Source organism: Capra hircus, chromosome 14, assembly GCF_001704415.2.
Source record: "Capra hircus breed San Clemente chromosome 14, ASM170441v1, whole genome shotgun sequence".
In the NCBI taxonomy this organism is placed as follows: Eukaryota; Metazoa; Chordata; class Mammalia; order Artiodactyla; family Bovidae; genus Capra; species Capra hircus.
Genome location: NC_030821.1, coordinates 4,736,618 through 4,753,599, shown reverse-complemented (window position 1 = coordinate 4,753,599; position 16,982 = coordinate 4,736,618). Strand labels below are relative to the sequence as shown.

Here is a 16,982-nt window from a genome sequence, read left to right as displayed (position 1 = left end):
CAGACAAAGCTGAGGCCATTGGACACAGCAATAATCCACCAGACTTAGAAAAGCTTCGGGGTTATCACCTCTAAAGGATACAAAGAATAATATTCATCGTGACTAATTTGAGTTACACTAAAACTAAGCGCAGTCTTTTCAGCTTTAAACTGCAGACATGTAATGGATTTTGGAAATTTTTCAAACCAAAATGGTTAAATGTTCTTCTATAAGAAACATTATTAATAGACATAAACCCTCAGCTAATCAGAAAACTCCTGCTATGGACAAAAATCTTATTATGTAAAGGATAAACAATGGTTTCAGAATACCTGGACTTGTCACATTCAAGGATACACTAGTCGGATTTTAAAATGAACCTAAATATCTCAAAGGGATTACACTGCATGTGACCAATGGCTGAGTTACACTCCATTTTCATATCAGTTTCCTTCGTAACTGTGACCAGCAGCCTATCCTGAAGCCTGATTAACCCCCACCCCCAAATAACTGGGGATCTGTCTCAAACACACACACACACATATATGCATCAAAATATCAAAAATTTCCTTCACCAAAAACTTCTAAATTTCAAATCTATAGAAGAAATTGAAATGAAAAGATAAAGATTTGAGTATTTCAATAATTAAAACTCACATAGAAGAAAGCATTAAAACCACAAATTAAAACAGGCAAAAGACACATTTCACATCCCAAAATTAACAGCCTTAAAAAGTTTTCAAAACTTTAAAAAAGTCAACAAAAGAATAAAGACATGCAAATTGAAACAATGAAAATACACCTCTACACAAAAGACTTGTACCTGAATAAAAGCCCAAAGTATAGCTACAAAACGAAATACCAATCAGGGACAGAAAGAAATGAACCACTGATACAGGTAACAACAGGCGTGAGGAACGCAGCTCAAGCCGGAGCGCATCCTGTGTGAGCGCATTCCCGTGAAGCTCTGAGTTTTAATCCATGGAAAAGAAAACGGAGCGATGGTCCTCAGTGGGGTGTGGAGGTTGGGGTGTGGCTGGGAGAAGGCAAAGGGAGCTGTTTGGGGTGATGGACATTCTCTACACCTGGCTGTGGTGGTGGTTGAAGCCTTTGTCAGACTCACTGTATCATACACTTAGAATGGGAGCAAAGAGTCAGACACGAGGGAGTGACTGAACTGAACTGAATGAGTGGAAATCCTATCTTTATAAAGCTGATGAAAAAAAAAAGCAGAGATATTATCATTCATCACCTTTCAAATCTCCAGAATAGGAAAACATCAGAATACCCCCAGTTATCTACTTGGAAACAGCACTTACAATGTGCTGGGCACTTTCAGTGTTTTAAATGTAGAACTCCCTTTAGCCATTTGTATAACAACCATTTTCACCATTTTTGTAAAAGCAGAAAGTAAACTCAGTAACTTGCCCAAGGCCACTGAACATGGTAAATAAAGTCAGGATGTAGGCTTCCCTGGTGCCTCAGACGGTAAAGAATCTGCCTGCAGTGCAGGAGACCTGTGTTCGATCCCTGGGTCGGGAAGATCCCCTGCAGGAGGGCATGGCAAGCCATTCCAGTATTCTTGCCTGGAGAATGCCCATGGACAGAGGAGCCTGGTGGGCTGACCTTTTAGCCACTGGGCTGTTCCTGATGTGGTGAGAGTTCCTGGTCATGATTATACGCTTCTAGTAGACTGTAAGTATCTAGCAGACTGTAAGTATCGTTGTTTTGTAAAGCAGTTTGGCAACAGCCATAAAAGTTTTTTGCATTTTTAATATCCTTTGATCTAGTCATTGTCTAGTCATTGTTTAGATTATCATAAGCAGAAATCATTCAAAATGTCTAAATGCCAAAAATGTTTCCTGGACATGTTGCTAAATCCAATGGATACTACAAAGTCTTGTATCCTCCAAAGCACTTGACTCTGGTTCCCTCTTTCCTCAAACACTGTTCCCTGGCCTTGCTGCCTCCAGTCCACAGGTTTATTTCCTCCTCGGTCTCAGGCTGTTTTCTCTCAAGTCTCCTTTTTCTCTGCTGCTTCTGGGCTGTGAGTGTTTCCCAGAATTTCACTTAGTTCTCTGTCCACTCTAAACCTCATAAACCAGTCATTTCCAAATCAAACTGGTAACCCTGGTCTCTTCGTGGGCTCCAGATTCATAAATCCCACAGGTTGCCAAATATCCACTCAAGGATGGCCTGCAGGCATCTCACACAAGTCTAGAACTGAACTTCCCTTTCCTCCAAATTCCTTTTCTTTTTGTAACCTCTAAGTGAAAATGACCACCATCCACTCTGATGACCACGCCATTACTCGGCAATCTTTTGCCTAGACTCAGCATCCAAGTTCTGTCCCTTCTAAAACTAAATATTTCTTCACTTCTTTATATTTCCACTGCCTCTAGAGCTAACCCATTTGAAAAGACCCTGATGCTGGGAAAGGTTGAAGGCAGGAGGAGAAGGGGACTACAGAGGCTGAGATGGTTGGATGGCATCACTGACTCAACGGACATGAGTTTGGATAAACTCCGGGAGTTGGTGATGGACAGGGAGGCCTAGCGTGCTGTGGTTCAGGGGGTTGCCAAGAGTTGGACACAACTGAGCGACTGAACTGAACTACCTTAGTTCAGGCCTATAATCATGCCTAAATGACAACCACATTCTCTAAATAGTCATCTGATTTATAGCTTCTTAAATGTACCATCTCTTTCACTGGCCTTTGGCACTTAATGCCCTGCTGGGAATGCCTTTTCACCTAAGTCAAATCTGATCATGTCCATTCTATCTGTTGGAAGCTTATGACAGACTGGCTGGATCAGTCCATGTCCTGCGTGTACTGGTACTGTGTGTACACAGTCCCTCACCTCACAGGGCACTTGGTCTAGAAGGGAACCACAGGCAAATAAATAAAGGAAGAATCAACCCCATTTGTGATAAAGGATATTAAGAAAAAGAACAGGTAACTGAGAAAGAGGATAAACAGGAACTAACTTCAGCCACTTCAGATTAAAGGAAAAGAGCTAGAAAGTGCATCTGAGCCAGTCTGCTATTGCTGCTATCCAAATTACCACTAATGTCAGACTTTATTTTTTGGGCTCCAAAATCACTGCAGATGGTGATTGCAGCCATGAAATTAAAAGACTCTTACTCCTTGGAAGGAAAGTAATGACCAACCTAGATAGTATATTCAAAAGCAGAGACATTACTTTGCCAACAAAGGTCCGTTAAGGCTATGGTTTTTCCAGTGGTCATGTATGGATCTGAGAGTTGGACTGTGAAGAAAACAGCGCCAAAGAATTGATGCTTTTGAACTGTGGTGTTGGAGAAGACTCTTGAGAGTCCCTTGGGCTGCAAGGAAATCCAACCAGTCCATTCTAAAGGAGATCAGTACTAGGTGTTCATTGGAAGGAATGATACTAAAGCTGAAACTCCAATACTTTGGCCACCTCATGCCAAGAGTTGACTCATTGGAAAAGACTCTGATGCTGGGAAGGATTGGGGGCAGGAGGAGAAGGGGATGACAGAGGATGAGATGGCTGGATGGCATCACTGACTTGATGGACATGAGTGTGGGTAAGATCCGAATGGGTGATGGATAGGGAGGCCTGGCATGCTGCAATTCATGGGGTTGCAAAGAGTCAGACATGACTCAGCGACTGAACTCAACTGAACTCAACATAGATGTAGTATCATATAGTTCTGTAAACAGAAGTCCAAACATGCCTCCCTGAGTTCAAGTCACGGCGAAGCTGTGCTCCTTCGGGGTGCTCTAGCGCAGACCCCGCCTCGGCTTCCAGTCTGCGGCACTCCTTGACCAATGGCTTCTCTCCTCCAGGGCTTCCCTGGGGGCTCAGATGGTAAATAGTCTGGCTACAGTGCAGAAAACTCGGGTTCAATCCCTGGGTCTGGAAGATCCCCTGGAAGAGTCACTCACACGACTGAGTGACTTCACTTCCCTCTCTCCTCCAGCAATGGTCTGGCCGAGTTGTTTCCACATGGCCATCTCTCTGGCTCCATCTCTTCTGCCTCCCTTTTCCACTTTTAAGTGAAATGAGTGAAGTTGCTCAGTCGTGTCCAACTCTTTGCGACCCCATGGACTGTAGCCTACCAGGCTCCTCCATCCATGGGATTCTCCAGGCAAGAATACCGGAGTGGGCTGCCATTTCCTTCTCCAGAGGATCTTCCTGACCCAAGGATCAAACCCGGGTCTCCGGCATTGCAGGCAGACACTTTAACCTCTGAGCCACCAGGGAAGCCTCTTCCACTTTTAAAGACCCTGGTAATTATCAGTGGGCTCAACTGCGTAATTCAGGAAAATCTCCTCATCTTAACAATACCAGCTGATCAGCAACTTTAATTTCCCTTAACTGAACACATTCATGGGGCTTCCCTGGTGGCTCAGTGGTAAAGAATCCGCCTGCCAATGCAGGAGACATAACAGATGTGGATTCGATCCCTGGGTTGGTAAGATCCCTTCGAAATGGCAACCCACTCCAGTATTCTAGCCTGGGAAATGCCATGGACAGAGGAATCTGGTGGCTATAGTCCACGGGGTCACACAGTCAGACACATCTGAAGCAGCTGAGCACGTAACACAGTCACAGGTCCCAGGCATTAAGCCATGGGTATCTTTCAGGAGTCATATTCTATCTATCACAGCATCTAAGAAAACATTTAAACTGAGACCACAGGGTTTAGAGAATCAGCCAATGTTGGGGGGGGGGGGGGGATAGTGCGTGTGTGTCAAAATGCGCTCCAGGCAGAAGGGAAGAGGGCCCTGTGTGTGTGTGTGTTTGTGTAAACATTTGCTCCAGGCAGAAGGGAAGGCCTGCTCTTGCAGCCCTAGGGCAGGAGTAGAGGGCAAGGCCCCAGAAGGACTATGGCTGGAGGGCTGGGTGCTGGAAGAGGCTGGGGCGGAGGGGGGTGGGTGGGGGTAGACGCCTGGAGGGGCCTGGGTCCTTGAGGCGCTGGGTGCTGCTCTAAGGAAAGAACCATCTGTTAGATGCTTATGGTGACTATAATCACATTCTTTCACATCTGTGATTTCAGGCCAGTGATGGTAGACAGAAGTGAAGTGAAGTCACTCAGTCATGTCTGACTCTTTGCGACCCCATGGACTGTAGCCTACCAGGCTCCTCCATCCATGAGATTTTCCAGGCAAGAGTACTGGAGTGGGTTGCCATTTCCTTCTCCAGCGGATCTTCCCAACCCAGGGATGGAACCCATGTCTCCCACATTGTAGGCAGATGCTTTTACTGTATGAGCCACCAGGGAAGTCCCTAAGGAGAACCACCTGACCTTAAATGCTCACACTTCATATGTGACAACAGCACCAGAGTCTCTGAGGGCTGTGGAGCCGGCTCGCCCCTCACTGGCCCCTGGAGGCTCTCTGTCGTGGTCCCGGGCTCAGCAGGGCAGCCACACCTCTCTGAGCCCTGAGAAGGGTCCAGCTCCCAGCAGAGAAGGGTCCCGTCTCCCTCCCTCTGCCCCACAGCTGTAAGCTCCAAGCTACTAAGGAAGGGGCCAGGGTGAACACTGGTTAACTAGTATTTACTGAATGAAACGGAAAAAACCTAGAATCAACTTATATACCAACCTATAAGAATGGTGAGTTCTTGATGACAACTCTAAATTGAGGCTCTCAAAATTTATGTTTACAATTTGAGAAAATAAAGGTTAATACCTCAGTTGTGTAACAAATTGGGGAAATACTGAAAATTGAAAATAGTGGCTCTCTTCGGGTAGTGGTGTACTGGGTAGTTTTTATTCTGGACTATATTCATTTTTTCCCAAGTTTTCTACTATTTATATGTTATTTCAACAGATATACTTTAAAAAGGTAAACCTCCCTTGTACAAACATATTAAGTTCAAGACAGAAAGGGAGATCCATGAACTAATAATTGGGGAAATATAGTCTTAAATGGCAAAATCTAAAAGAAATATATTTATAAGAAATATCTGTCATACCCAAATTTACCATACTAAAGAATAATGTAGAACACACGTCCAGACAAATGCACGTGTGACCCATGCTGCTATGCACTATTTAAACAATGACTTTTACGCTTCACCTTTGGATTATGATCTCTATCAGTTTATACCATTGAGTGCACCTGATATTAAGGTAGACTTTCTCTGGAAATTAGTACCTTCACTCCGGATTTCTCTTTGCCTGGTATACTGCAATTAAAAAATTTTGATTCCTTTGTTGGTGCTTTTCTTTTAGACAACAGATGCCTGAATTTTTTCCATCTAAACCACCTTACTAAGGAGAAAGGAACTGGATACATTCACATACTGGAGAAACTAGTAGGTTTCAATTATTACTCATTTGATATTTTCTGTGTATTATGCTTTCATGCATTTTATCTTTTTATCCTTTTCACAGCTTTCTCTGTTATTTTTTCCCCTGTGAACTAGTAATTCAAAGTGTGTCTCTAGTCTGTTAAGTTACCTTTTGAAGAAGGAAATGGTGACCCACTCCAGTATTCTTGCCTGGAAAATCCCATGGACAGAGGAGCCTGTCAGGCTACAGTCTATGGGGCCACAAAAGAGTTGGACACAACTTAGCCACTGAACAACAGCAATGCTACCTTTAAAAATGTAACAAGATGTTGCTAAAAAGAAAATGATGCATAAAATTAGCAAAAGCTCAATACTTGGGCCCTCTGCTAAGGAAATCTCTGCTAACTGAGGGTCTCAACTAAATCCTTCTTACTCTTCCCCTGCTTCTGCTGCTGCTCAGTCACTTCAGTCACGTCCGACTCTGTGCGACCCCACAGACGGCAGCCCACCAGGCTCCCCCGGCCCTGGGATTCTCCAGGCAAGGACACTGGAGTGGGCTGCCATTGCCTTCTCCAATGCATGAAAGTGAAAAGTGAAAGTGAAGTTGCTCAGTCGTGTCCAACCCTCAGCGACCCCATGGACTGCAGCCTTCCAGGCTCCCCCATCCATGGGATCTTCCAGGCAGGAGGACTGAGTGGGGGGCCATTGCCTTCTCTGACTCTTCCCCTAGACGAGAATATAGCTAACATGTCTCCAGTTGTGCCTACACAGTTTCCAGTCACGGAGAGAATCTTCCCCAGTGATGGAGGGCCTTGCATCATGTGAGCATCACTTCATCCACTGCTCAGTCCCCTGGAACACAAATGATGATCAGCCAGTTATGCCAATCTTGTTCTTTTTAACAATATAAAATTTTAAATCTTGTAATTTTCCTAGATGCCCTCCCACTCCAAGGGATCTATGCTATGCCCTCCTCCAGGGGATCTTCCCAACCCAGGGATCAAACCTGGCCACAATATGCTGCTATTCAGACATAAGCAGACTATTCCAGAGCATATAAAAGAGTAATTTCCTCCATCCGTAGCCTCCAACATTTCCCCAAGAGTAGCTCTCATCAGTTTTAGTGAGCTCCTAAAGGGTCAATTATGTTCCCACATTTAACTCCTTCTACTACCAGAACTGACTCGATGGACAGGAGTCTGAGTGAACTCCGGGAGTTGGTGATGGACAGGGAGGCCTGTCATGCTGCAATTCATGGGGTCGCAAAGAGTCGGACACGACTGAGTGACTGAATTGAACTGAACTACCAGAACAGTGCTTTTTGATTCATGAATAAGGCAGAAAAGAGACGGCAGGAGAGTTCATTCCATGGTTCTCAGATGTCAGTATGTATCAAAACCACTAGGGGTTATCTATTTAAAAATACCAATTCCAAGGCTCCTTCTCTAGCCCTATTATAGGATCTGATTTCCTAGGTCCGATGTTAGAATCTATTTTCTTTAAAGATACAGGAGATGCTGATGCATTTGACCTTTTGTCTACACACTGAGAAAGTCGGTATAATCCCTTTCAAGGCCTCCAGCTTTCTCGAAGCGTTGGGGTGGAAAGCCTATTGTTTTGCACAAACATAAAATCTGCCAAAGGTCCGTCTAGTCAAAGCTATGGTTTTTCCAGTAGTCACATATGGATGTGAGAGTTGGACTATAAAGAAAACTGAGCACCAAAGAACTGATGCTTTTGAACTGTGGTGCTGGAGAAGACCCTTGAGAGTCCCTTGGATTGCAAGGATATCTAACCAGTCCATCCTAAAGGTGTCCTGAATGTTCATTGGAAGGATTGATGTTGAAGCTGAAACTCCAATACTTTGGCTACCTGATGCGAAGAACTAACTCATTGGAAAAGACCCTGATGCTGGGAAAGATCAAAGGCGGGAGGAGAAGGGGACCACAGAGGATGAGATGGATGGATGGCATCAATGACTCACTGGACATGAGTATGAGCAAGCTCTGGGTGTTGGTGATGGACAGGGAGGCCAGGTGTGCTGCAGTCCATGGGGTCGCAGAGTTAGACACAAATGAGTGACTGAACTGAACTGAACTGAAAATCTGCCTGATGCTTCTCAGTTCACAACTACTGCCACCACTTAGGACGGCTCGTGCCTCCTTCCTACTTCCACCTTAATGGTAAGACAGAAAGGATACAGGACACAGCCAAGAAACACTGTAGACAAGTGGCAGAACTCTTAGTACTCTTTTAGCTGTAAGCCTGTCCAGAACTGGAAAATGAGGCCGTTGGTTTCTCTTTTTGTGTGTATTTTCTTGTTCTCTAAAAAAAGTTGTTCTTCACATTATACAAAAACTTTGGAGGTAGGCAGGTCTATATTATCTGGGTTCTTACCTCCTTTTCTGTGGATACTGGTTGTAGCCAATTAACCTCATTAAACCTCAATCTCCTAATGAGCAAAATGCAAGTATAATAACTCATTTATGGTTTTGCTACATGGATGAAATGTATTGTTAAAAGTAAAGCACCTGGCCTAGTGCCAGTCACTTAGTATTAGCTATTAGTAACCATGTGTACTCTGTATATAAGTTAAATAAGCAGGGTGACAATATACAGCCTTGACATACTCCTTTTCCTATTTGGAACCAGTCTGTTGTTCCATGTCCAGTTCTAACTGTTACTTCCTGACCTGGGTATAGGTTTCTCAAGAGGCAGGTCAGGTGGTCTGGTATTCTCATCTCTTTCTGAATTTTCCAGTTTATTGTGATCCACATAGTCAAAGGCTTTTGCACAGTCAATAAAGCAGAAATAGATGTTTTTCTGGAACTCTCTTGCTTTTTCCATGATCCAGTGAATGTTGGCAATTTGATCTCTAGTTCCTCTGCCTTTTCTAAAACCAGCTTGAACATCTGGAAGTTCACGGTTCACATACTGCTGAAGCCTGGCTTGGAGAATTTTGAGCATTACTTTACTAGCGTGTGAGATGAGTGCAATTGTGCGGTAGTTTGAGCATTCTTCGGCATTGCCTTTCTTTGGCATTGGAATGAATACATCATGAGAAACGCTGGGCTGGAAGAAGCACAAGCTGAAATCAAGATTGCCGGGAGAAATATCAATAACCTCAGATATGTAGATGACACCACCCTTATGGGCAGAGTGAAGAGGAACTAAAAAGCCTCTTGATCAAAGTAAAAGAGGAGAGTGAAAAAATTAGCTTAAAGGTCAACATTCAGAAAACTAAGATCATGGCATCTGGTCCCATCACTTCATGGGAAATAGATGGGGAAACAGTGGAGACAGTGTCAGACTTTATTTTTGGGGGCTCCAAAATCACTGCAGATGGTGACTCTGCAGCCATGAAATTAACAGACGCTTACTCCTTGGAAGGAAAGTTATGACCAACCTAGATAGCATATTCAAAAGCAGAGACATTACTTTGCCAAAAAAGGTCCGTCTAGTCAAGGCTATGGTTTTTCCAGTGGTCATGTATGGATGTGGGAGTTGGACTGTGAAGAAAGCTGAGTGCCAAAGAATTGATGGTTTTGAACTGTGGTGTTGGAGAAGACTCTTGAGAGTCCCTTGGACTACAAGGAGGTCCAACCAGTCCATCCTAAAGGAGATCAGTCCTGGCTGTTCTTTGGAAGGAATGATGCTAAAGCTGAAATTCCAATACTTTGGCCACCTCATGCCAAGAGTTGACTCATTGGAAAAGACTCTGATGCTGGGAGGGATTGGGGGCAGGAGGAGAAGGGGATGACAGAGGATGAGATGGTTGGATGGCCTCACCGACTCAATGGACGTGAGTCTGAGTGAACTCTGAGAGTTGGTGATGGACAGGGAGGCCTGGCATGCTGCGATTCATGGGTTCGCAGAGTAGGACAGGACTGAGCGACTGAACTGAATTGAAAATTAGCATCTTAACCCTTGTTCAAGTGTACAGTTTAGTAGTTTTAAGTACCTTCACACTGCTGTGCAATCAGTTCTCCAGAGTCCTTCTCATGTTGCACAACTGAAACTCTACACCCACACCACTAGTTTGCTAGGGCTGCATAATAAAAATACCACAGGCTGGGTTGTTCAAACACAAGAAATTAATTTTGTCACAGTCCCAGAGGCTTGAAGTCCAAGATCAAGGCGTGGGCGGGCTTGATTTCTTCTGATGTCTCTCTCCTTGGCTTGCAGATGGTGTTCCTCGCCGTGTCCTCATCCGCGCTTCCCTCTGTCTGGGCGTCCCCAGTGCCTGTGGGTCCAGACTGCCTCTTCTCACACGGGCACCAGTCAGATTGGCTATGTACTCACTCTAATGGCCTCATTTTAACAGAATCATCTCTTCAAAGACCCATCTCCAAATACAATCACATTCTAATATACCTGGGCTAAAGACTTTTACAGAGATTTTGAGAGAGCACAACTGAGCCCTAAAACATCCACGAAGCAACAACTTCCCATTCTCCCCTCCCCTAGCAACAACTCTGCATTCTGTCTCTATGAACTTGACTACTCCGATCACTTCATATAAGTGGTATCATACAGCATTTGTCTTTTTGTGACTAGCTAAGGTATTAAAGGAAAGTTATGAGCAACCTAGATAGCATATTAAAAAGCAGAGACATTACTTTGCCAACAAAGGTCCACCTAGTTAAGGCTACTAAGCAAGGGGCCAGGGTGCAAACCGGGTAACTCATATTTACTGAATGAAATGGAAGAAACCTAGAATCAACTTATATACCTACCTATAACAATGGTGAGTTCTTGACAACAACTCTAAATTGAGGCTCTCAAAATTTATGTTTACAATTTGAGAAAATAAAAGTTACCACCGCAGCTATAAAAAGGTGTAACAAATTGGGGAAAGTGTCTAGCCTGCATGTGTGGACTCAGCCTGCAGGCTTTGGGACTTTAGTTTTCTTACTTCTGGTATCTCTGTCCTGGTAGTTAAGGCTGGTCTAGAGGCTTGTGCTTATTTAACTTGTACGCAGAGTACATCATGAGAAACTCTGGGCTGGAAGAAGGACAAGCTGGAATCAATTGCCGCGAGAAATATCAATAACCTCAGATATGTAGATGACACCACACTTACAGGCAGAAAGTGAAGAATTAAAGAGCCTCTTGATGAAAGTGAAAGAGAGGAGTGAAAAGTTGGCTTAAAGCTCAACATTCAGAAAACTAAGATCATGGCATCTGGTCCCATCACTTCATGGCAAATAGATGGGGAAACAGTGTCAGACTTTATTTTGGGGGCTCCGAAATCACTGCTATGGTTTTTCCAGTGGTCATGTATGGATGTGAGAGTTGGACTGTGAAGAAAGCTGAGCACTGTAGAATTGATGCTTTTGAACTGTGGTGTTGGAGAAGACTCTAGAGAGTCCCTTGGACTGCAAGGAGATCCAACCAGTCCATTCTGAAGATCAGCCCTGGGTGTTCTTTGGAAGGATGCTAAAGCTGAAATTCCAGTACTTTGGCCACCTCATGCAAACAGCTGACTCACTGAAAAAGACTCTGATGCTGGGAGGGATTGGGGGCAGGAGGAGAAGGGGACGACAGAGGATGAGATGGCTGGATGGTATCACTGACTAGATGGATGTGAGTCTGAGTGAACTCTGGGAGTTGGTGATGGACAGGGAGGCATGGTGTGCTGTGATTCCTAGGGTCACAAAGAGTCAGACATGACTGAGCGACTGAACTGAACTGAACTGAAAATCACTGCAGATGGTGACTGCAGTCATGAAATTAAAAGACACTTACTCCTTGGAAGGAAAGTTATGACCAACCTAGATAGCACATTCAAAAGCAGAGACGTTACTTTGCCAACAAAGGTCCGTCTAGTCAAGGCTATGGTTTTTCCAGTAGTCATGTATGGATGTGAGAATTGGACTGTGAAGAAGGCTGAGCACCAAAGAATTGATGCTTTTGAAGTGTGGTGTTGGAGAAGACTCTTGAGAGTCCCTTGGACTGCAAGGAGATCTAACCAGTCCATTCTGAAGGAGATCAGCCCTGGGTGTTCTTTGGAAGGACTGATGCTAAAGCTGAAACTCGTATACTATGGCTACCTCATGCCAAGAGTTGACTCACTGGAAAAGACTCTGATGCTGGGAGGGATTGGGGGCAGGAGGAGGGGACGATAGAGGATAAGATGGCTGGATGGCATCACCAACTTGATGGACATGAGTTTGGGTAAACTCCAGAAGTTGGTGATGGACAGGGAGGCCTGGCGTTCTGTGATTCATGGGGTCGCAAAGAGTCAGACATGACTGAGCGACTGAACTGAACTGAAGGTATTAAAGGTTCATCTATGCATGTGTCAGAAATCCCTTCCTTTTTAAGGTCGCATAACCTTCCATTATACGTATATATTATCACATTTTGCTTATCTAATTCATTTGTTGACGGGTTGTGTCCACGTTTCGGCTATTGTGAATTATGCTGCTATGAACATAGTATACAGGTATATGTTCAAGACACTGTTTTCAATTATTTGGGGTATATACTCACAAGTCAAATTGTCCTGCGAAGATTTAAGCACATACTAAAGTTCTGGCTGTTCCATCTAAATCTCTCTCCCTAGGATAATCCTTGCTTTATTCTCTAACATCACATCTTTGCTCAGTGTCACAAACTGAGGCCTTAGATTAAATCATGTGTTTCTTGCAGGATGTGTATTAATCAGCTAATCATAAATGGCTGTGAATCAAGGACCTGTGAGATAAGAAACACCATAAATATTTTATCATATGAATCCAGGTATGATTCAGGCAATTGATAACTTTAACAATTATAATAAAAAAGATAAGCAATCAAGCATACTTTAAAAACTTGAATATGGCATCAAAATGGCAAATATGAAAACCTAGTTATAACAGGAATTTTTACAACAACATATAGACAGTCATAACTATCTTAACTTAAATTCTTAGTTCTAGACAAATAGGACTAGTTTAATTTATGATATATTATGGAATTTGCCATCAATATCTTCATTTTCAATGCAGGAGATTAATCCTTTCTCTTCTATCATGAGTAGAAGTATAATAAAAATAATCACGTATTTTTCTTTCAAGAAAGATTCCATGCCCTTACACAGATGAAAAACGTAAATAAGAAATTAACTTTTTTTGGAGTACTGAAAGGCCGTATAGCCTAGAAAATAAAAAAAAAATGGTCTAGTTTCAAGTCACAGCTGTCACTCTCTACTGTGTGACATTAGGCAAGTTACTTAACCTACCAGCTTTCTCATCTGTGAAGTGGGGATGATTAGCCCAAATTTAAAGTTAGGAGGATAACATGAGTTAACATGTGTAAAATGCCTGGCATGTACTAAACTTGCAATAAATGCCAACTACTAACAGCATAAATTGACAAACTACATAAATGGAGAGGCCCATGATGTAATCTGTCATCTCACTGGAATAAACAGAGTAACTACCCCACTCCCACTGTTGTAAATGAGGCTATACGGTGGGGGTGTAGGAGGAAGATACTGAATAAAAATATCTTAAACTACTTCAAAGGTGTTTCCATGCCTTCCTTATGGTTAAATTATACTAGATTATCTTTATTAGAATGTGTTTGCTTTGTTAAGCTATGTCCTCAATTAGTTAAATTACTAAGAAGAAAGTTATCACTAAGATACAGCATTATGTTCTTATTTTTCAGTAGTATATGTCCTAAGTTACGAAAAAAATAGCATGTACCTGGTGTGGATATTTTATGGATATCTAAGACACTTGGTTAAATACACATGCAAGTAAAAATTAATATTTTTTTATATTCATGATATTCACAGAAATCTTTCATTAATGCTCTTAAAAAATATCAAGTGTATAAGGTTGAAATAAACCACCTCCAAGTAAGAATGTAAGAAATACACTACTCCCAACTAAGAATATAAAATGATTTTATAATTAATTTCAAATTAGAGAAACTTATCAGAGTTAATCCATCTTCAACATGTATCATCAAAAGTCGTTATGATCTTTTACAATGGTGCACAGTAAAAAACATCTTTGGAAAGATTTCAGTATACGATTTTTTTAATATAAGATTTTACACATATATAAGCAAAAGTGAATAAGTGAAATTTACAAACATATTCATACATATGTAAAAAAGATTACTGGTTTTTCAAACTGCTCTCTACAAGTAAAAAGTCATTAATATAATGAGACCTACTGTTACTGCAGAAACCTTTGAACTTTCAGGAAAGTTTCAGGATGAATGAAACAAAGTTGTTATGAAATATTAAAACTCCACTTCCCTCTCACTGCCTTTTTGACTTCTGGACAGCAAAGTATGACCACAGATGAAACAGGAAGAACACAAAGAATTGAGAGAAAAGCAAGGGCAAAGTTCCATCCTATTCCAAGGCAAGTTGTAGAAGCCCTCACAGTCAGCCCTTAGAGCTCAGTTTCATCTGGAAAACCCCAAATTCTCCTGATTCCGCTCTGAAGTCACAGGCTACAACTGAATTTCTAGATTCTGAATAGCAGTTTGCAAGCTGTGTTGTGTAACATCCCTGGCTTTCATCGATGACCTCACGACTTACTGTGACATTCTTTAAAGAGAATCCAATTCAGTTCATAACTATTATATATGCTGTAAACCACTTTTAGGGAGGGAGAGAAGTATGGAAGAAAGAGCTGGGGGTAGGGGACAGGGAAGAAAAGGACCAGAATCTCCAAAAGGTGTAGGAAAATTCTAGAAATAACACTTCCAAAAAAAAAAAGACTAGAAATCACTTCCAAAAATGCAAAATTTGTGCATTACGCCTTGTTTGTATAAAGTAGAACAATTCAGATAACTCAACAATCAGTTACTGAACACCTACTACACCCAGGAGATGGAGAGAACATTCCAAAACACACCTCACCTCTCAGGGCAACCTGAGAGGAGGGCTCCTAGCAGGGGCCATCAAGTTGGCCTCTTTTTTTTGAGTTTCAGGTCAGGGAGAACCAGAAGACCCTCTCTGCTCAGACGCTGCAGCCTTCTTTCAGCACAGTCTTGATAACGGCAGCCTTCAAGGGAGGTAAGGTTGTCCCAGCACTCCCTTAGGGGCTAGGCCCAATCCCCCGTGTCAGACCAGATTCAGGGGTAATGCCTAGGAAAGGCCTGCGATGCTTACTGACTCATTAAATTTTCGTTTGTTCTTAAAGCTTTAGTTCTTAAACTGGGTGTGCTGGCTGAATTTTAATTCAAGTGATCACATTCTCTTGCTCCTCAGCGGTGTGGAATCCTTCCAAATCCGGCCTGGAACGGTTAAGTCACTTTGCTTAACAGAACAGCTTTTGATGCATGTTGTTGTTTGAAAATTCTGAAACTGTAGTAACAGACCAAGCACACGGTCTCGGGAAACCGTGATGGAGAGTTTACGCGGCGCTTCCATCTCTTTTGGTGGAAGTTATAAAACATCCCCTCGTCGTGTGATGGCAAGTCTCACTTTTATACATGTGTATCAGATACCATATTAAGTCGCAAATCAAACATACCTTAGTCATCAGGGTTATGAAAAGAAGTGTAAGAGCCAGAGGTGTTTTTATTTACTATTATTATTTTAAGAGGAGGACTGAAGAGTTCACTTCGTTTTTGTTTCATCCAGAAGAGGTGGCAAACTCGGGTTTTGTTTGCTTGCTTCAGATACCAAATTAACTCACAAATCAAACATCCCTCTTAGTCATCAGGATTGTGAAAAGTGTGAAAGTGGAGTTTTTATTTACTATTATTATTTTAAGAGGAGGACTGAAGAGTTTACTTTTTTGTTTCATTCAGAAGAGGTGGCAAACACCGGTTTCGCTTGCTTGCTTCAGATACCAAATTAACTCACAAATCAAACATCCCTCTTAGTCACCAGGATTGTGACAAGAAGTTTAAGAGGGAGAGGCGCTTTTATTTACTATTCTTATTTTAAGAGGAGGACTGCAGAGTTCACGTTTTGTTTGTTTCATCCAGAAGAGGTGGCAAACTCGGGTTTTGCCTGCTTGCGTGTTTTCAACAACCGACAGACGCCCTCACAGGAATCGCCTACAATAGCCGCCAGTCCGCACCGGCGGAGACCCCCAGGGCGCCCCGGCTCAGGCCCCGCGCGCTGAGGTGAACGCCACGCGGGCGCCGCGGCTCTTTGTCGGCGGCGCGGCCCCTGCTCACGCCCCGCGCCCCTCACCCAGCGGCCCGCCCTTCCTCCTCCTGAGACCGCGGCCCGCGCTCACCGCCTTGAGGTCCAGCACGCCGTCCTTGGCCTCCTGCAGCAGCGACACGAACTTGGCGGTGAGCAGTCCCAGGCTCTTCTCGTGCCGGCTGCTGCCGGCCCCGGGCGGCGCGCAGCTCGCGGGCTCGGCCGCCGCCATCGCGTCCCCGCGCTCCGCCACCTGCCGGGCCGGACCCGCGGCGGCCGCGGCCGTCGCCGCCCGCCGAGGGCGGGACGAGGGGTCGCGGGCTCCTGGCAGCTACAGGTGCGCGGCGCCCACCCACCTGAGGCCTCCACCCCTTCCCTCCCCTCCCCAAGCCCTGGGCCGTGAAGAGGCGGCCGCGACCGGGGGCGGGGTGCGAGCGCGAGCCGGCGCGCCGGGGGCGGGGCCCGCCTTTAAATGGCCGGAAGTGACGCACGGCGCGCTGGCGCGGGGAAACGCCCTTCGCTGAAGGCGGGAGGGGAGGGCTGGGCGGGGCGAGACGATAGGGGCGATAAGGGACGAGGCGGGACGGTGGGCGGGGCGAGAAGGGGGCAGA

The 16,982-nt window shown here is 44.1% G+C and overlaps 1 protein-coding gene across 2 annotated transcripts in view; it reads right to left on the bottom strand.

Moving 5' to 3' along the window:
* Positions 1-16,699, bottom strand: part of E2F5 (E2F transcription factor 5) — a 33,365-nt gene extending 16,666 nt beyond the window's left edge. The window contains exon 1 of one of the 2 annotated variants that reach the window (XM_018058171.1): positions 16,466-16,699. In XM_018058171.1, coding sequence (XP_017913660.1) covers positions 16,466-16,603 — 138 coding nt within the window. In that variant the 5' untranslated portion in view covers positions 16,604-16,699. The remainder of the gene's footprint in view (positions 1-16,465) is intronic. The other variant, XM_018058170.1, reaches the window with a different exon arrangement.